This window comes from Carcharhinus amblyrhynchos, chromosome 12 (genome assembly GCF_965287045.1).
Source record: "Carcharhinus amblyrhynchos chromosome 12, sCarAmb.v2.hapA, whole genome shotgun sequence".
Lineage (NCBI taxonomy): Eukaryota > Metazoa > Chordata > Chondrichthyes > Carcharhiniformes > Carcharhinidae > Carcharhinus > Carcharhinus amblyrhynchos.
The window spans coordinates 72,840,188-72,861,618 of NC_137335.1; the positions used below are offsets into that span (position 1 = coordinate 72,840,188).

At 41.0% G+C, this 21,431-nt stretch overlaps 2 protein-coding genes across 4 annotated transcripts in view; both read right to left on the reverse strand.

The window, feature by feature from the left end:
• Positions 1 to 5,306, reverse strand: part of hyls1 (HYLS1 centriolar and ciliogenesis associated) — a 29,424-nt gene extending 24,118 nt beyond the window's left edge. Inside the window, exons 1-3 of one of the 3 annotated variants that reach the window (XM_080200701.1) lie at positions 5,167 to 5,306; positions 4,836 to 4,957; positions 2,579 to 2,680 (exon numbers count right to left, since the gene is read on the reverse strand). In XM_080200701.1, coding sequence (XP_080056827.1) covers positions 2,579 to 2,680; positions 4,836 to 4,935 — 202 coding nt within the window. In that variant the 5' untranslated portion in view covers positions 4,936 to 4,957; positions 5,167 to 5,306. Of the gene's footprint in view, positions 1 to 2,578; positions 2,681 to 4,835; positions 4,976 to 5,166 lie in introns of those variants that run through there. The other 2 variants (XM_080200700.1, XM_080200703.1) reach the window with 2 other exon arrangements.
• Positions 1 to 21,431, reverse strand: part of LOC145351095 (protein CEBPZOS-like) — a 652,257-nt gene that overhangs the window by 470,405 nt on the left and 160,421 nt on the right. The gene's annotated exons all lie outside the window — the stretch shown is intronic.

Sequence of the window (21,431 nt, forward strand, 5' to 3'; positions counted from 1 at the left end):
ACAGATCTATGCTACGATTTGAGACAACGGCAAAAATGACAGGATTGCCCAATAGCAGGTGCTGAGTGTTTTACTTTTGGCAGGATGGACATTTTCACTCATTCCCACAAATCTTTCAAAAGCTGGAAGCGGTAGAACGAATATCATATTTCTTTGCTCCCTGTTGTCATGCCTCCGTATCTGTTAATCCATAAGAAGGTGCCAAACCTATGTCTGCCAAAGGTTAAGGAGAAACTTGACCACATGTTACACAAGGTGCTATTTCCACCTCACACAACCTGCTGGTTTTCCAGTCTTGTCATAATTATCAAGCTGAGAGAACAGTTCAAGACCAGCAAGGATCTGATGTTCAAGAATCCGGACTGCTGTACAGCTCTCATGATGTGGGTATGCCGGCGTTGGACTGGCGTAAACACAGTAAAAAGTCTGACAACACCAGGTTTTAGTCCAACCTATTTATTTGATAATAGACTCACAAGCTTTTGGGGTTAGCCCCTTCGTCAGGGCTAACCCCAAAAGCTTGTGAGTCTATTATCAAATAAATAGGTTGGACTAAAACCTGGTGTTGTCAGACTTTTTACTGTGTACAGCTCTCATGCAGTATCTGACTACTCCCCTAACCAAAAGATCCTTTCCAGTTGAATTTCTTAGGGACTGCCATTTAAAAACACAGGTTCCCCAAATGCTTGTAAACTTTCAGCTTCATATCATCCCTCTCTGACTATGACAAAGGAGTTGAATCTCGGGGGTGGGGAGAGAGAAGAGAGAGAGAGAGAGAGAGAGATAAAAATGCCAACAGAACAAAATCCTTGCTGCCTTTGATCCCAAGCCATTGAGTCTGGATCTGGCACCAAAAAAAAAATCAAAGATCTCATTGTCACTAGCACGGACCACCTGCAGTCATGTTTGTTCCAGGCACCGTCATTCCCACCAGACTACAAGGTTTCGACTATCACAAGATCTGGACAGAAGACCCCCTAAACACTCCTGTTGTTCTGAGGGGTGTTGTCCAACCCCAGGACCCACTCCCAATCCTCTGACCCAGTGCAGCAGTCACCAGCTCACTCTTGAAAGAATGATAAAGCCTCCACAAAGGCTCAACCTGTGGCAGAAGGACTCTTGGGCAGGGGAGTGTGTGTGTGTGTGTGTGTGTGTGTGTGTGTGTGTGTGTGTGTCTGTGTAAGCATAGAAGGAGGCAGTACTATCAATAGTTTAAAAACAAAAGATCATGTAAATAGTTATTGTTTCATATCGTTGTTAAAAAGTGTTCTTGAGGTGAGGTGCAGTATATGCTGATCTATGGGGAACATTACAATGAGGCGCTGATGACTGAAATAGTGTAGGAAGAAGACAGGCATCCCAGAGGGGGGTGGTTGTGTATGTGCCATTCCTGTAACTTACTTACTATACTATAGATACTATAATGTAAATGAACTAGTTTTTGAGTAGATGCTCTAAAATACCTACAGCTCTTGTGTTTCACTCCAACAGGGTTTACAACAGCTCCCCTCTAGCAGGGAGCTAGCAGTCCAACCCAGCTGGAGTGAAGCCAGTAGGTTGGGGGTAAGAGGGTGGCCCTTGGGCATTGAAAGCTTGGCCATGCTAGCCTGGCACCCTAGCAGCACTGAGACTGCTAGTCAGCAGTGCGGAGCTACTGCACATGCGCAGATCTCGACGCTTGACAGATTAGCGCATGCAGAGTGGCCCGCTCAGCACTCTGCTGCTGGCCTCTCCAGCAGGAATAGGCCCCGCCCACTGATTCTCAGTGTGATTCATGCTAGGACTCTGATCCACAAAGTGTGGGAGATTCACTTTGAAAATCCTGCTTAAAAAAAAAAGAGGTGGGATTTACTCCAGTTTTTATACAAATTCGGCACTTTGAATTTTTTCTGGGAGAAGTCCACGCAATTACTTTACGTGACAGATGCATTTTGGGTCAGAATACCAAGGATAACACGCAACATCTCTCAGCACTATTCTTCCAAGGCTGCAGGATCTTTAATGTTGACCTGAGAGCACAAATGGGGTTTTCGGTTTAATGTCCTTTTCACAGCACCTCCAACAGTGCAGCACTACCTCAGTACTTCAGTGGACTGTCAGCCTAGGTTTTTATGCTCAAATCTCTAGTGGGACTTAAACCAACACTTTTTGACTCAAAGGATTGTGCTACCAGCTGAGCCACACGTGACACTCATTAAAATTAATCTTCATAATTTTGATTATCCTAGGTCTGGTGATTAACTAAAATTGTGGCTGCACCAAATTACTATATGTTGCTTTACATTGTGCGAAAAGTACACATGATACGCAAGATTGTTCTGTTTGCTATCTCTATGCCCCCTTCTGCAAAATGGCTGGATTAAATTTGTAGTGATGCGCTATGACTGACAAAATGATTAATCTTCATTCCTTTCCAAAGTTCCATTACTAAGCTTAATATTTGTAATAAACTTCCCTTAAAATTACAAATATTTCTACAGTCATCAACTCTAATGACCCAAGAAGTCCTTCACAAAATGTCAATCCAGAAACAAGCTGTTTTTAATCACATGTTCACACAAAGCATGAGTAATCATACCATAATTTGGCGACTTTCTACTGCCATGCGACTCCACGCTATCACTGTCTTTACCAGAACTTTGACTTTTTGAACGCTCATGCCTGATCAGCTCTTCTAGATCTGAAAGAAGAGAATGTGTCATTACATTTAGCCCTAGAAATGGGGGGGGACTTACATTTATATCCCATGTTTCATGACCACTGGACATATTAAAGCTCTTAAAGCAGCAATACAATAATGACTAGATAATCTTTTTGTGATGCTGATTGAGGTATAAATACTGGCCAGACACCAAGGATCTCTTCACCACGCTCTTCTCTGAAATAGTACAAATGGGATCTTTTACATCAAACAGGCAGATGGGCCTCAGTTTAATGTCTCATCTTAAAGACATAGGGTGAGATTTTCTAGCTGCACTTGCCCCAAAAATCAGAAAACGCCACCCAAGGTCCACAAACTTTTGTATGATCCACGTCCTGCCCACTACGATTGCCGTGGCAAGCAAGATGGGAAAATTCTGCCCATAATCTCCCACAGTGCAATGCTCCCTCAATACCACACTAGAGTGTCAGCCTCGAGTGGGGCTTGAAACAAAAACTTGTGATTCAGAACAGAGTGCTACCAACTCAGCCACAGCTGACACACACATCGAGCACACGTTTTATTTTTTGAGTTACAATGCAGACCAGACTGCACCCAAATATGTACCCTATTGCAATCTTGACTTGGGTAGAGCAAGTCAAGCCACTAAAGGTACATCTCAGCAACAGATAACACCCCTCGGGGTTTGGCAGGGGGTGGAAACCAAGGAACAATCACAATCAGCTTGTGCTTCAACTGGTGTAGCTTTTTTCACACACAAAAAAAAATCAATGTTTATGATAGCTGCTGGAACTTAACAACTCCAATCTTACAAGATGCAGTGCATTCGCTTGCTTTTTTAAAAAAAGGACTGAACATCTTCCTTTTTCCCCCCACCTAGAGTCAACTCCAGCCCAACTTCTGTCCATGCCACCTTTTTTTTTAAAAAATGCCTAAGCTAGTCCCAATTGCCCCATATCCTTCTATACCCATCGTACCCATGTAACTATCTAAATGCTTTTTAAAAGACAAAATTGTACCTGTCTCTACTATCATCTCTGGCAGCTTGTTCCAGACACTCACCACCCTCTGTGTGAGGAAATTGCCCCTCTGGCCCCTTTTATATCTCTCCCCTTTCACCTTAAACCTATGCCCTCTAGTTTTAAACTCTTCTACCTTTGGGAAAAGATATTGACTATCTAGCTGATCTGTGCCCCTCGTTATTTTATAGATCGCTATAGGGTCAACCCTCAGCCTCCTACGCTCCAGAGAAGAAAGTCCCAGTTTATTCAGCTTCTTATAACTCAATCCATCAAGTCCCAGTAGTATCCTAGTAACTCTTTTCTGCACTCTTTCTAGTTTAATATCCTTTCTATAATAGGGTGACCAGAGTTGCACACAGTATTCCAAGTGTGGCCTTACCAATGCCTTGTACAACTTCAACCAGACGTTCCAATTCCTGTATTCAATGTTCTGAGCGACGAAACCATGCCTAATGCCTTCTTCACCACTCTGTCCACCTGTGACTCCACTTTCAAGGAGTAATGAACATGTAGCCCTAGATCTCTTTGTTCTGTAACTCTCCCCAATGCCATACCATTAACTGAATAAGTTCAGCCCTGGTTCAATGCATCACCTCACATTTGTCTAAATTAAACTCCATCTTCCATTCATCAGCCCACAGGCCCAATTGATCAAGATCCCGATGCAATTGGAGAAAACTTTCTTCACTGTCCACTATGCCACCACTTTGTCATCCGCAAACTTACTAACCATGCCTCCTATATTCTGATCCAAATCATTAATATAAATGACAAATAACAGTGGACCCAGCACTGATCCCAGAGGCACACTGCTGGTCACAGGCCTCCAGCTTGAAAAACAACTCTTGCAACCACCTTCTGGCTTTGCCCCAACTTCACCAGCAGGAACAGTCAGCGAAAAAGAAATCTATCTGCACTTGGGAATGACCACTTGGTCGACCTATCACAACAACAGGAGTTACAAAATCCATCATCTCCATCTTCAAGATATGAATAAAATGCAAAACAGTTTATCAGTGAATTTCTGAGCAGGAAGGCAGTAGCCTTCCTCCTCAGAAATTCACTGATAAACTAAGGCAGTAGCCTTCCTCCTGGAAATAAATAGCTATTTCCATCAACCATAGCTGGGCGTGGTGCAGCTTTTTTTTTACCTTTTCTGAACTCTCGAAGTTGATGCTGTGGGATATTGCGGTAGCCTAACAAATCCAGTTGTTCTCTAACGTCTTCGTCTGTAAAGTCCAGTCCTGCCATTGCTGAAGAACAGAAGCCTCCCCTTTAACAAACATGCAAACTTTAAGAGAGAAAAAATAATCACAATGTGAATTGCTTTTTAGGATGACCTGTCCCAGAAGCCACAAACTAGCTGCATCAAGTCCCACCCGTTCCTTTAAATAATTAAACCCCCTCCCGTTTAAATGCTTAACCCTGCACCTGTACGCCGTCCCCAAAACAACAGATCCCTCAGGAGATTTTAGGACTCACTGAGCTATCAGTGCTGCCTCTCTTCCCCCACTGTTTGTCGCTGCCCCACCCCCCAGGCTCTTTAACGGTCTCCTCCGCGCGGACCAAATCGCGGGAACGTTCCAACTGTTCAAACAGCAACCGTTAAAAACAAGTCAACAAGACGCATCAACATGACGACGCAGCAAGACACAGCCTCCGCCAACAGCGCCATCCCCAGGCAAGTGTCAATTTTAATTGTCCAGTCTGCTGTCCTTCCCCCATCTCGTTCGCTCCTCTTGCACGAATCTTATTTTTTGCGTACCAGGACTGAGGAAATGCCGATGTACTGGTTAGACAACGGGCGGCACGGTTGCCCAGCGGTTAGCACTGCTGCTTCACAGCTCCAGGGACCTGGGTTCGATTCCTGGCTTGGGTCACTGTCTGTGTGGAGTTTGCACATTCTCCTTGTGCGTGTGTGTGTTTCCTTCAGGTACTCCAGTTTCTTCCCACAGCCCAAAGATGTGCGGGTTAGGTTGATTGGCCATGCTAAAATTACCCCTTAGTGTCCTAAAATGCGTAGATTAGAGGGATTAATGGGCAAAGTGTGTAGGGATATGGGGGGTAGGGCCTGGGTGGGATTGTGGTCAGTCAGTGCAGGCTAGATGGCCTCTCTCTGATCAGATTCTATGATATTAGTTTTTGAAGTACAAACACTGTTATTCTCAGCAATATAAATTTTATTTAATAGTGTCACAAATAGGCTTCCATTAACACTGCAATACTGTGAAAATCCCCCAGTTGCCACACTCCGGCACCTGTTCGGGTACACTGAAGGAGAAGTTAGCATGGCCAATGCACCTAACCAGCACATCTTTCAGATACATGAGGAAGCCAGAGCATCTAAACAAAACACATGGGGAAAACGTGCAGACTCCACACAGACAGTGACCTGAACCAGGAATCAAACCCAGATCCCTGGCACCATGAGGCAGCAGTGCTAACCACTGTGCTGAAATTCTGTGGTTGGCTGAGAGATAAGATGTGGGTCAGAGCATTGTGCGAGGTTCCTTGCTCTTCAGATAGTGAACATATTCATGTATTCCCATTTAATCCATAAGGTAATGTTAGGATACCCGAGTAAAAGGAAGACATGATGTGGAGATGTCAGCGTTAGATTGGGGTAAACACAGTAAGAAATCTCACAACAGAGAAATCTCTGTTAGACTTCTTACTGTAAAAGGAAGAGTCAAGGATTGAGTAAAATCAAAATTAAAAGTCAAATTGTGTTAAAATAAAGAATTGGATAAAAGGGAAATCGATATGAATGTAGTTGTCTTAAGGTGCACAAAAACAGAAAATACTGGAAAATCTCAGCATTCTGGCAGCATCTGTGGAAAGTGAATGCTGCCAATGGGTCATCCTGACTTGAAACGTTGGCTCTATTTTCTCTGCACAGATGTTGTCAGACCTGTTTCATTTCTCCAAGATTTTCTGTTTCTATTTCAGATTCCAGCATCCACAGTATTTTGCTCTTATCTTAAGGGATTTTGTTGATATGCAAATTAGTGTAGAAGAAAACAAGTGTTAATCTAAGTGACTAAGGAGTGAAAATGGTGTATAGAAAAAGGTAATAGAGCGGGATAGGCGGTGGTACAGTGGTTAACATTGTTCTGTATTGTAAACCAAGTCATCTGATTAGTCATGTGACATGTAGTGACATCATCAGAGACATTCTTAAGCTTTTCCCCCTCCCAACTTGGACTGCAAGCAAGTAACGTCTATCTAATAAAATCAGACTAACTGGTTAAGTTACCCACCATGTGGCAACCTTTTCATCCTTTTATCTTGCTATACTGGTGAGCTGACCACATTAATATATAACAGTAAAAGCTAATATTGATGATAAGGTGTGTTTTCCAGCAAGATTGTCTACAAAGACCAGTTTTAGACAAAACTGGCAATGAGAAGCACTTTTCAACATGATAGTTGGGGTAAGAAAGCAACTCAGACCTGGTCAAGTTACAGTTTCCAGAAAACCACACCATCGTTGCATTACGGTAAAACTGGCTGTGGGAATCGGGTATTAGCAAAGGCTAGGAGTAGTGATTACTTTCTAAAATTATAAGATACTATTCTGGACCGATCCTAACTTTTTATTCCCTCGACTGTGACCCCAGAGAGAACAGAGAGTTGGAGACAGGAAACCAGAAAAAAAAAGCCGGTTAATCAACTGAAAAAGAAGTCAAAGAAAAGTAGCAGATGCAACAAAAAGAACAACAAAAAAACTTCCAGAAATAGTGGAAGCTATTAGAGTTAGTGAGTAGGCTAAAAAAAATTACATACTGGTAAACCTGAGGAAACATTTCCAAATTGCAAGTCCTTGCACATTGTGGGCTACAGCATCGAGATCCTCAAACCTGATGAGAGAAAAAGAAAAAACTGCATCTTTTAAAAAAAAGGGAAAGCTACTACTCCAGAAATAAAGTTATACTAACAAAACCAAGCAAGAATTAATGCTTAAATTTTCTTGTTTTTGATTGGTGATTGAATATTAAAAAAGTTTCACAAAAGCCCAACAAATTTAAAGAAGCAAGAAAAGAAAGAATACAAATTGAAAAGGAAGAGAAAAAAATAAGAGGGGAAGAATTTAAAGTACTATGACCTAAGAACCGGAAATGTGGAATGTTTATGAAGAGAAATTTCATACTTCATATTATCATGAAGCAAAAAGGATGCCAAATGAACTTAAAGTAGTTACTTTCCTTAGTGTAATAGGTTGTAAAACTTTTACACTACTGCAGAGTCTTGTCCATCCCGACCATAAAGACAGACTTGTTTGTGGACTATAAAATGAAGCAATTCAGAGGTGATTGCTCACTGAAAGTTCTTTAACAGTAAAACTTACTGTTGTGATCACAGTGTCCATGGAATTGGCTATAAAAAGAAGCCACCAATTGGAGCTGGAATCAAAATACACAAGATGGGAACTGACAGAAAAAAATCTCTTAAAATGCAAGCCAGATGTGTGTTTAGGTGGGACACTGTTGGAACAGAGAAAATAAATGTAGAAGCTGTGGCAGGAAAGGCCACATAACAAAGATGTGTTGGACACCACAGACTTTTCAAATCCCAGAGGTGCGTAAATGAAAGAATGCATCAAGATCTACAAAAAGGGTCTACAAAATGTCTGATGAAGACCGAAATTCTGTAGTAGAGAAGATCCAAGAACTTAAACTAAGCCTCTTAACCATGCAAGGGGATACACAAAGATTCTGGGTTTATCCAAAGTTAAACAAGAAAGAAATAAAGCTGGAAGTAGATACCAGAGTTGTTGTATCACTCATATCAGAAAATCTGTATAATCAGAAGCTTGAACATCTAATGCTAAAACAATCAAATGTAATCCTAATCAAGGAGATAGTTCCACTGAAGGGATACATCATGGTTCAAGTAGAAGCTAATAGTCGGCAGAATTGCCACTGCACATAATAAAAGGAAGTTTCCTTTCCTGCACTCTTTGGAAGTGCATGATGAAACAAAATCAAGCTTAATTGAGGAGCAATTAACCAATTGGTTGATGACAGTAACACATTACAAAAACTTGTACAGCAGTACAGTAAGATGTTTAAGAATGCTTTAGGGTCCATGATTAGAGTCAAAGCAAGACTCAAGATCAAACCTGACAGAACCCCTAAATGCTTAAAGGAAAGAATTGTGCCATATACAATTAAACCAGAAGTAGAAGTGAAACTAGAAAAGGATGGAGTGATTGAATCAGTAACCACAAGCAATCGGGTAACTCCAATCATCCCTATCATTAAATCAAATGGTTCTGTAAGAATTTAAGGTGACTTCAAGACAATGAAAAATTCAGTGTTGTTTGTCAACCAGTACCATTTACCATTTAATTGGGGAAGGTGGTAACTGAGTTGAAACTACTACTAACAATTGTTGCTCACAAAGAGTTGTTCGAGTGTAGATGCCGACTGCTCGGAATAACATCAGTGCTGGCCTTATTCCAAAAATATATGAATGAAATCCTAAGTGGCCTCAAGGGTTTCCAGTGTTATCTGGATGACATTCTAATTGTGAGCAAAAATGAATAGGAACATTTACAAAACTTAAAAGAAACATTGGAGCAATTAGAAAAGAACAATCATTGTGTGAAGAAAAGAAGGTGCATTTTTCAAATCATTAATAAGTTAGCCAGGTGGCTTAATAGATGGCCCCCATAAAGAACTGAAAAATGACAGTGATCCTAGAGGCATCAAGACCACAGAATGTTACGCAGTTGCAATCATTTTTAGGACTAATAAACGATTACGGAAAATTAATTCCTACCCTTGCAACACTACTGAAACCATTTCATACATTGTGGTATGCTAACCAACTATGGAATTGGACAAGAGTGAGAAAGGGTGTACAGAGAGGCTCAGATTCTACTCTGGTAGAACATTCTGCATTTATGAAGACTGAGAAGGAAACAACTTCACGGGATGAAGTATCTGATATTAGTGAAGAGTAGACTACCGAGGATATTGAAAACTCCAGAATGTCACATCTTCAGAAGTCATTGTATACCAAAAATCCTCCTGTATTAACTGTACATATGTACATAATAATACTTGGTAATATAACTTATGTTCATAGTGGGTAAATGTTAATGTTTAAAGTTTGTTGTCATACTATTAAAGTAAAGATGGAGGCATATTATGTATTTTAAACCAAATGTATCTGTTTGATTAGTCATGTAATATGTACTGACATTATCAGAGACATTCCCGGGTTTTCCCTCACTTCCATTCTGAAACACCTACCTAATAAAGCTCGACTAACTGGTTAAGTAACAAAATCACGTGGCAAGGATTTCATGCTTTTATCTTGCTGCACTTGTGAACTGTCACATCAATATATAAGTCACTAATATATATTGTAAAAAGCTGAAACCCCTGCATTGATCCCTATGACATTCAATTAGTCACAGCTTGCCTACATGAAAATACCCCATTTATCAATACTGTTTACTTCTTGTCCATTAACCAATTCTCCATCCATGGTAATATATCGCCCTCAACTCCATGAGCCCTTACTTTGTGTATTAACCCCCTTTACATGACCCCCTTATTCAATCCCTCTTGGAAATCCAAGTATATTACATTTCATGTTCCCCTTTATCTACCCTACTAATTATATCCTCAAAAAACTCTAATAAATACTTAGATGCTTTCAAAGGAAACAAGTTATTTGCCTTAATCGCTTCCTGTGATAGTGAGTTCCATGATCCAGCTATTCAGCGAATAAAGAAATTTCTCATTTCATTTTTGGATTTATTAATAGCAATCTTGAATTGGTAGCCTACAGATGCAAACATTTCCTTCAAACCTAAAGGATCAAAACTGTTTACAATTTTAAAAGATTTCTATCAAATCTCCTCTTTTTTCTCTTTACTAAAGGACATGTGGAAATAAAACATATGACAATTATTTTAGTGTAAGGGTAGTTGCCAGAACAATGGTTAATGTGGTACTGGGGAAAATAGTATGATTAGAGAGTCAAATAATGTGTGTGCGTGGCCAAAATTTTATGGGCAAGCAGGGCGGAGAGGCTCAGAGAATGGCATTCTCTGTTGGCCTCGGGCGGGATCGTACGAACCTCGGGTGAATGTGTCAATAAAATTCCAGACTGTGTGTGTGATCACATAAACCCTGACTAACCTTCCTGTTCAACATTTTCATATCTTGTTAAAGAAATCCCCCAATTATTCAATAAGATCATCATTACCACCATACCAACTTATCTTTCTGCTGCATTATTAACATAAAAAAACTCTCATGTATTCCCATAGAAGCATAACCTGATAAATTTAAAAAGACAGGAATTATAAAAACTGAATCACGTAACAGAAATGAAGAAGTAAGCAACCTCTGCCCTAGTTTTTGGGACAAGCAGCAGAGAAAGAAGCTATCTTATTTACTCTAAGATAATGTTACCTGAAGTGGCCTGGACCCTAGAGAAATAAGTGTCATATTTTTATACAAAAACTTATAAATGGGTATAGATATCAAAAGACAAAACAAACAAGGATAAGTCAGATGATCTTCTGTTAAATAGATACTGCATTCAGACCAAGAATAATTTCCATTCACCTAGAACTAGTAGGAATATTATACCTTGGAATCACAAATGCTTTCAAGCTGGAATTGTATATAGTGGTGAATCTGGGCTGACTAGTTTGATGAATAAGTAAAGTCTTGATTGTTAGAGAAATATTCTGGTATAATGAGCAACAAATGGCACCTTTCAAATGAATATGAGACCAAGAATAAGAAATGCTTAAAAAACTTAGGATAATTAACTTGATGTTTTTAGATTTTGTGTGGGTGAGCTCAAACCACACAGGATTAGTGTCAGTGAATTGAAATACCAGAAATGAAGAGAAAATTGGCTTACCTGATCTTCATACTATGTCATTCAAAATGAAATGCAGTCAATCAGTTGACAACTTCTAGATAAAACATCTTTATGACTATTGATTCACAAATTGGAATTGCTTAAAATCTTTCTGTAAGTCCATTGTTTTATTTAAGAATTGAAAAGTACAACAATATGAAAGCATGTAATCAGAATTCTGAAAAATCAGAAAAATGAGAATTCTGAGCTTTTGCAGGTGGACTATATTAATATAGGAAGGCATCACTAATAATTGGGGGATTTCTTTAACAAGATATGAAAATGTTGAACAGGAAGGTTAGTCAGGGTTTATGTGATCACACACACAGTGTGGAATTTTACCAACACATTCACCCGAGGTTCGTACAATCCCGCCCGAGGCCAACAGAGAATGCCATTCTCTGAGCCTCCCCGCCCTGCTTGCCAGTAAAATTTCTCTTCACTTCAGATAAGAGCAATCATGTAACTGTGTTTGAAACAAAAATGATGTAGCATTATAAGTTATAGTAAGAGAAGATAACATAGAAAAAGAACAGCTTTTATAGCTTGTTGACTGCGTCCACTGGTGGGAGGGTCAGTAGCCAGATGACAGGGACATAAGACACTTGGCAAGAAAACCAGATGAATATTGTTTTTAAACACAGTCGATTATGAAGCTCTGGAATATGTAGTATAATGGTCTGGCACATATAGGGTTAATGAGGGACAAAGTATAGTTCTATATCACCCAAACATGTGATGCAGAAGAACGGATGACCAGCACCAAGGAGTCAGTCTAGTCTTGAACAGAGCCGTATGCATAAGTAGGCATGGTCCTAACTTGAATCCTTTACTGTATATATTACACAACTTTTGGAGTTAACCTACTTAAGACTCCAAAGATTTAATTAAGACTTACCATAAGGTATCCAACACCCAACGGCAGCAAATGGAAAAATCAAGGATGTCACAAATAATGCAGAGGAAAACTAAAATCCTACAAGACTAAAGAAAAATTCAAATCCATAGAATCCCTACAATGGAGAAGGAGGCCATTCAGCCCATCAAGTCTACACCAACTCTTTGAAAGAGCATCTTACTTAGGCCCATCACTCTATCATATTTCCACAGCCCCATATTTACAGTGGCTAATCCACAAACCTACACATCTTTGGGTACTAAGTGGTAATTTGGCATGGCCAATCCATCTAACCCACACACCTTTGGACTGTGGGAGGAAATCAGAGTGCCCAGAGGAAACCCACATAGACACAGGAGAACATGCAAACTCCACACAGTCACCCAAGACTGGAATCAAACCCAAATCCATTGCACTGTGAGGCAGAAGTACTCACCTTGTGCCACCATACCACTCTCAAAGAAGCATTCTATCCTGAAAAAAAGCTTGAGAAACAGATGTGCATAAGGAAAATCACCAAGCTGAAGCCCCAAAGAAATGCTTGAAAGCTGATTCCAGGGATATGTGGTTCTGTGCTGCAGCAGAGGACTCCATGGGTCTCCTGGAAGTATAGCTTTGATTCTCAAAATGCAGAGTCCACAGACCTGGCAAAAGTGAGCAAAAGCTTTTAAATTCCAGGATAAAGCTAGCCCTGAGAAATTTTTGAATAATTGTTGTCAGAAATAGCATTTTGATTGGTTTATCATACTTGTATCACCAGGCCAATTAAACATTTGATATTTGCATTTATGACTTTGCTCTTCCAAAATGTCAATATTAATCCTCCAGGTATAATTTGGGAAGCTCTTTCTTACAGGATATTCCCGCTGTAACACAGAAAATAAGGCTAATGTATACAGGGAATTACATATTGTATGCAAAATGTTTAACATATTTAATATGGCTATAGCAATTCAGAGAATAGATCTTTCTCTTGCCTGTCTTTTGTTTTTATTTCACTGTTTTCCATCTGTCTGTTTATCTCTTTTGTTCCATTTCTTTCTGTGTATAGTTTTGTTCCTTTGTTTCTATTATTATTTTGTGTTTTGGTGATGGGTGTGGCATGTATCAAAGCAATTGAATTGATGACTGTGGGAAAGTTCAGTTTGCAGTCTTTAGTGGTTCCTTCAAGACATGCCCTCACTGATATTGTTTTACATGAACTTACTCAAAAAGGAGCATAACTACAAGGGAAGTACTGTTATTTTGATTGAGACAGAGCATTTAGAAATGGTCTGTCAATTTAGCCAAAGGTACTACTGACAATGGTGCAGAATAGAGATAGGCTTGAGGAGCAGTTCAGCCAGCAATTTGAGAAATGCTATAGAGAAAGCTGGAAGCAGGGAAGAACTCTGAGGAGAACAGCAAGGTGGAAGAGTGTATTACGACCAGCCTCAGGATGATGTTCCCCTAAAGTTGTTGATTTGGATGAGACTCCTTGATTTGTCACCATCTGGCTGGGATAGCCCCAAAATTATTACAAATCCGTATGAGAAGGGCTGACTGGCTCCATGTCTTTATTCAACTCACCTTCTGCTGATAGCAAAAAGATTTAATCTTAACATGTTCCTTTCCCTTGTATAACTTTTCCAGACCCAATAGTTATATTTAAAAAGGAGTCAAATGAAGCAGGCTTTCTTGAGATGGAGTAAGTTTTTAGTAACTGCTAAAAGGGTAAGGAGAAATGGTGAAACATATCTATCTACATTCATACAGCTTAGAAGTGGGAACTGAGTCCAATAGTTAGTAAATATAAATAAAAAGTTATACAGAACAGTCCTTGAGTTGTGAGGGGTAGACAATGAGTGTTGCCGCTGTACTGATTGATTTCAGTATAGTTGATTTCTACTGGCAAATAGTTTATTCGTTGGTTCAAGTGTTCACTGACTTAATAGAGGGATTTCAGTTATTTTTCCCAGCTGTGACCTGTCTGCTGACTAAGTGACGCTCAGTCAGAGAGAGAAAGAGATCTTTTGGATATTTCAACAAAAGATAGTTATTTTGCAGGGGTATTCCTTCAGTTCTATATCACACATTCAATGTGGAAAACATCCAGCTGCTTTTCTCACAGCACACATGCACAGACTGACAGACAGACCCTGGGAAGGCAAACACAGGCAGGCCCATAGCTAGGCAGGTAGTGGGCTTTTAACCCCATCTTTGTGTATTCAAACTGGAGTCCACTAGAATCATAGAGTGATACAGCAGTGTGCCGCCCCTTCATCACCCTATCTACCTATGCTGGAACCTCCAGGGATCTATGGATGTACACCGATATCTCTTTGTTCCTCAATACTTCTAGGGACCTATCATTCATCGTGTATATCCTACCCTTATTAGACCTCCCAAAATGCATCACCTCACACTTTTCAGGATTAAATTCCATCTGCCATTGTCCTGCCCAATTTACTATCTGATCAATATCAACCTGCAGCCTAAGACCATCCTTTTCACTATCAATAACAACACCAATTTTCATGTTATCTGCAAACTTACTAGTTATATCTGTTCAAGAAGATATCCAAGTCGTTACTGTATATAACAAACAGCAAGGGTCCCAGCACTGATCCTTGTGGTACACTAGACTTTAAACTGGTGTTGTGGGATTTCTTTCTGTTGTACACTGCTGATCACAGACTTCCAATCACAAAAGCAGCTCTCCACCATCACCCTTTGCCCCCTGCTAACAAACCAATTTTGGATCCAATTTATCAACTTGAGTTCTGACCTTTTAGACCAGCCTTCTATGTGGGACCTTGTCAAAGACCTTATTGAAGTCCATGTGAACCACATCAACTGCACTACCCTTACCAATATATTTAGTTACCTTTTCCAAAAATAGCGATTACACATGGTCCTTCAGATGAGATAGCCATTATGTTTCTTTGTCTTTGCTGGGGGTGGCAACCTGTCTTTGGATATTCTTTAGAAATATCCTGTCTGGAAAACTGGGGTTAAACCATTGAAAACCATAGAAAATTACAGCTCAGAAACAGGCCTTTTGGCCCTTCTTGTCTGTGCCGAACCATTTTTTGCCTAGTCCCACTGACCTGCACTTGAACCATATGCCTCCACACCCCTCTCATCCATGAACCCGTCCAAGTTTTTCTTAAATGTTAGAAGTGACCCCGCATTTACCACTTTATCCAGCAGCTCATTCCACACTCCCACCACTCTCTGTGTGAAGAAGCCCCCCCTAATATTCCCTTTAAACTTTTCTCCTTTCACCCTTAACCTATGCCCTCTGGTTTTTTTCTCCCCTAGCCTCAGTGGAAAAAGCCTGCTTGCATTCACTCTATCTGTACCCATCAAAATCTTATACACCTCTATCAAATTTCCCCTCATTCTTCTACGCTCCAGGGAATAACGTCCTAACCTATTCAATCTCTCTCTATAACTCAGCTTCTCAAGTCCCGGCAACATCCTTGTGAATCTTCTCTGCACTCTTTCAACATTATTTACATCCTTCCTGTAACTAGGTGACCAAAACTGTACACAATACTCTAAATTCGGCCTCACCGTTGCCTTATATAACCTTACCATAACATTCCAGCTTTTATACTCGATACTCCAATTTATAAAGGCCAAAAGCACTCTTTACGACATTATCCACCTGTGATGTCACTTTTAGGGAATTCTGTACCTGTTTTCCCAGATCCCTCTGTTCAACTGCACTCTTCAGAGTCCTACCATTTAGCCTGTACGTTCTACTTTGGTTTGTCCTTCCAAAGTGCAATACCTCACACTTGTCTGCGTTAAATTCCATTTGCCATTTTTCAGCCCATTTTTCTAGTTGGTCCAAGTCCCTCTGCAAGCTTTGAAAACCTTCCTCACTGTCCACTACACCTCCAATCTTTGTATCATCAGCAAATTTCCTGATCCAATTTACCACATTATCATTCAGATCATTGATATAGATGACAAACAACAATGGACCCAACACCAATCCCTGTGGCACTCCACTAGTCACAGGCCTCCACTTAGAGAAGCAATCTTCCACAACCACTCTCTGACTTCTTCCATTGAGCCAGTGTCTAATCCAATTTACAACCTCCCCATCTATACCTAGTGACTGAATCTTCCTAACTAACCTCCCATGAGGGACCTTGTCAAAGGCCTTGCTGAAATCCAGGTAGACAACATCCACCACCTTCTCTTCATCCACTTTCCTGGTGACCTCCTCGAAAAACTCTAATAGATTGGTCAAACGTGACCTACCACGCACAAAGCCATGTTGGCTCTCCCTAATAAGTCCCCGTCTATCCAAATATTTGTAGATCCGATCCTTTATCACACCTTCCAATAACTTGCCAACCACCGACGTCAAACTTACTGGCCTGTAATTTCCCGGATTTCTTTTGGAACCTTTTTTAAACAACGGAACAACAAGAGCCACCTTCCAATCATCCGGCACCTCCTAATCATCCGGCACCTCCCCCATGAATATTGACATTTTAATTATGTCTGCCAGGGCCCCTGCAAGTTCAACACTAGCCTCCCTCAAGGTCTGTGGGAATACCCTGTCCGGCCCTGGGGATTTATCCACTCTGATTTGCCTCAAGACAGCCAGCACCTCCTCCTCTTTAATCTGTAAATCTTCCATGACCTCCCTACCTGTTTGCCCAATTTCCGTAGACTCCATGCCCATTTCCTCAGTAAATACAGATGCAAAAAACCCATTTAGTATCTCCCCCATCTCTTTTGGTTCCATACACAGTCTACCACACTGGTCTTCAAGAGGACCAATTTTATCCCTCACTATCCTTTTGCTCTTGAATACCTATAGAAGCTCTTTGGATTTTCCTTCACTCTGTCTGCCAAAGCAACCTCATGCTTTCTTTTAGCCGTCCTGATTTCCCTCTTAAGTAGCTTCTTGCATTTTTTATACTCCTCGAGCATCTGATCTGTTCCTCGCTGCCTGTACATTTCATACAACTCTCTCTTCCTTTTAATCAGTGTTACAATCTTCCTCGAGAACCAAGGTTCCTTATCCCTATTTACTTTGCCTTTAATCCTGACAGGAACATACAAACTCTGCACTCTCAAAATTTCTCCTTTGAAGGCGTCCCAGTTTCCATTTACATCCTTACCAGAGAACAGCCTGTGCCAATCCACACTTCCCAGATCCCTTCTCATTTCATCAAATTTGGCCTTTTTCCAGTTCAGAACTTCAACCCGAAGATCAGATCTATCTTTATCCATGATCAGGTTGAAACGAATGGCATTATGATCAATGGATCCAAAGTGTTCCCTCAAACTCACATTCATCACCTGCCCTAACTCATTTCCCAATAGGAGATCCAGTATCGCATTCTCTCTAGTTGGCACCTCTATATGCTGATGTAGAAAATTCTCCTGAACACATTTAACAAACTCTACCCCGTCTAAACCTTTAACAGTATAAGAGTCCCAATCTATATGTGGAAAATTAAAATCCCCTACTATCACAACTTTCTGTTTCTTGCGTTGTCAGCTATCTCTCTGCTGATTTACTCCTCCAATTCTCGCTGACTATTGGGTGGTCTATAATACAACCCCATTAATGTGGTCATACCCTTCCTGTTTCTCAGCTCCACCCATAGGGCCTCTGTAGACAAGCTCCCTAATCTATCCTGCCCGAGTACCGCTGTAACATTTTCCCTGATCATCAATGCCACCCCCCCACCTTTTAACCCTTCACCTCTATCACGCCTGAAACATTGGAACCCTGGAACATTGAGCTGCCAGTCCTGCCCCTCCTGTAGCCAAGTTTCACTAATGGCTATAATGTCATATTTCCAAGTGTCAATTCACGCCTTCAGCTCATCTGCCTTCCCCGTTCCATTATTTCTTGGAGAAACACCCTGCAGTCATTCTTGTCAATAGCCAGCTGTACATTCTTAGCTATCTTCGGGGTTTCTGTCATTTTAAAAGTTAAAACTCAGGTCTTTCTTTAAAGTCCAATATTTCTGTATATAATTCCATGGTTTTTTCTCCATGATCATAAGCGTACAAAGAGAGGTAGCACAATTTTGTCTTGAAGGATTCTTTTGTTATGGGTTGGTGGATTATATGATCTTTTTGTTGTCTGATTTGACAAGGGTTTTTAGCTTCCATGCCATTTCCTTTACACTTTTGTTGCCCTATCTCTGTTTTAATTGCACTTTATACAAATAAATTTTATGGAATACACTGTATTTAAAAAGAAATCTAGAGGACCATAAACTCAGACAGCATATTAGTTAAGCCAATCTTCCTCTCCTTTCTGTATACATTCTGAAATATTCCATAAGGAAGCACCACATAATGACAAAATGCACAAAACCTGGCCCATTTTCACTTCCTTAATCTGGACACCGAGTCCAAGTTTAACTTCTCCATCTTTTTCATCATTTGAAAGAAAACTATTCAACAAAATTAATTACCAATAGTAAATCAATGATCATTAGCTAAAACAATGCTAAGGAAGATTTGATCTTAAGACTTTTAAATATATTCCATTCTATTGATTACTGGAGGTGACTCAGCTAAAATTAATGGTATAAAAATTGACTAAAACTCCATTTTTATTTTCTATTTTCCATCAGCTTCAGTCCAAACAAGAGTTAAAAGTATTCGTTTGGAAAATCTTCAGTTTTTGACAGAAACAAGAAATAACATGTTATTATCAAAAATAAAGAGCATATTTTGGAGGACAAACACGGTTGGGTAAATAGGATAGACACAGTAGTTAACAAGCTGTCATCAGAGTGATTTGTTGTGTGGCTTCTGGCTGTTTTGGAAACATTTCAGTCAAGTGCAAGGAGTAAAGAACATAAGAACATAAGAACATAAGAAATAGGAGCAGGAGTAGGCCATCTAGCCCTTCGAGCCTGCCCCGCCATTCAATAAGATCATGGCTGATCTGTCGCTGCTCAGTTCCACTTTCCCGCTTTCTCCCCATAACCCTTAATCCCCTCTCTTATCAAAAACCCATCAACCCGCGTCTTAAAAATATTTAGCGAGGCAGCCTCCACCACTTCAACGGGCAGAGAATTCCAGAGATTCACCACCCTTTGAGTGAAGAAGTTCCTCCTCAACTCCGTTCTAAACCGCCCCCCTTTTATCTTGAGGCTGTGCCCCCTAGTCCTACTGTCTTTTCTGAGCGGGAAGAGTCTCTCCACCTCTATCCTATCCATCCCATTCATCATCTTATACGTCTCAATGAGATCTCCCCTCATTCTTCTAAACTCTAACGATTACAAGCCCAGTTTATTCAGCCTCTCCTCATAGCTCAACCCCCTCAACTCTGGTATCAGCCTAGTAAACCTCCTCTGCACTCCCTCCAAGGCCAAAATATCTTTGCGCAGGTGCGGCACCCAAAACTGCACACGGTACTCCAGCTGCGGCCTCACCAATGCCCTATACAGCTGCAGCAAGACCTCCCTACTTTTATATTCAATCCCCCTCGCTATGAAGGCCAGCATCCCATTCGCCTTCCTGACCACCTGCCGCACCTGCAAGCTGGGTTTTTGCGACTCATGCACAAGGACCCCGAGGTCCCTCTGCACCGTCGCCTGCTGCAGTTTTTCGCCCCGTAAGTAATAGTCCTTCCTACCATTCTTCCTACCAAAGTGGACCACCTCACACTTGCCAACATTAAATTCCATTTGCCATTTCCTGGCCCATTCGCCCAGCCTATCTAGATCCTTCTGCAGACTCTCCACACCCTCCCCACAATTTGCCGTTCCCCCAATCTTGGTGTCATCAGCAAATTTCGACACCCTACACTCGGTTCCCTCCTCCAGATCATCTATATAAATGGTAAAAAGCTGAGGCCCCAGCACCGACCCCTGGGGCACTTCACTAGTCACCATCCGCCAATCCGAATAGCACCCGTTGACCCCCACTCTCTGCCTCCTATTTGACAACCAATCCTCTATCCACGCTAACACCCTACCCCCAACTCCATGCCCCTTGACCTTCTGCAATAACCTCTTGTGAGGTACTTTGTCAAGCGCCTTCTGAAAATCTAGAAAGACCACATCCACCGGCTCTCCTCTATCCACCACCCTAGATACATCCTCATAGAACTCCAGTAAATTTGTCAGACACGACTTCCCTTTAATGAAACCGTGCTGCGTCTGCTCTATCAAGCAATTCCCTTCAAGATGCCTCGCAATTTCCTCCTTAATGACAGATTCTAACATTTTACCTACCACAGACGTTAAACTAACCGGCCTATAATTCCCCGCCTTTTGCCTGGCACCCTTCTTAAACAACGGCGTAACATTAGCCGTTTTCCAATCATCCGGCACTTCCCCGGAATCCAGCGACGTCTGGAAAATAACCACCAAGGCATCCACTATCACCTCCGCCATTTCTTTCAGAACCCTCGGATGCATTCCATCCGGTCCTGGGGACTTGTCCACAATCAGCCCCTCCAGTCTGTCGAGCACCGCCTCTCTAGTAACAGTAATGTCATTAAGACCCTCCAGTCCTACCACCTTTCCATCGCTAACACCTGGCAAATTATTCACGTCCTCCTCCGTGAAGACAGAAACAAAAAAGTTATTCAATACCTTAGCCATATCCTCATCCCCTACCACTAGGTCCCCTTTCTCATCCTCTAAAGGACCAACATTCACCCTAGCCAGCCTCTTCCTTTTTATATATTTATAAAAACTCTTGCTATCCTTTTTTATATTAAGCGCTAGCCCAGCTTCATAGTTTCTCCTACCCTTCTTTATCAACTTCTTTGTCAATCTTTGTTGACATTTAAACCTCTCCCAATCCTCTTCTCGCCCACTACTCTTAGCTACTCTAAATTCCTCCGCTTTTAATTTAACACTTTCCTTCACCTCCTTCGTTATCCACGGCTTATTACCTCTCCTCCTACTATCCTTTTTGACCATCGGAATAAATTTCCGCTGAGCACCAAGAAAGATCTCCTTAAAGA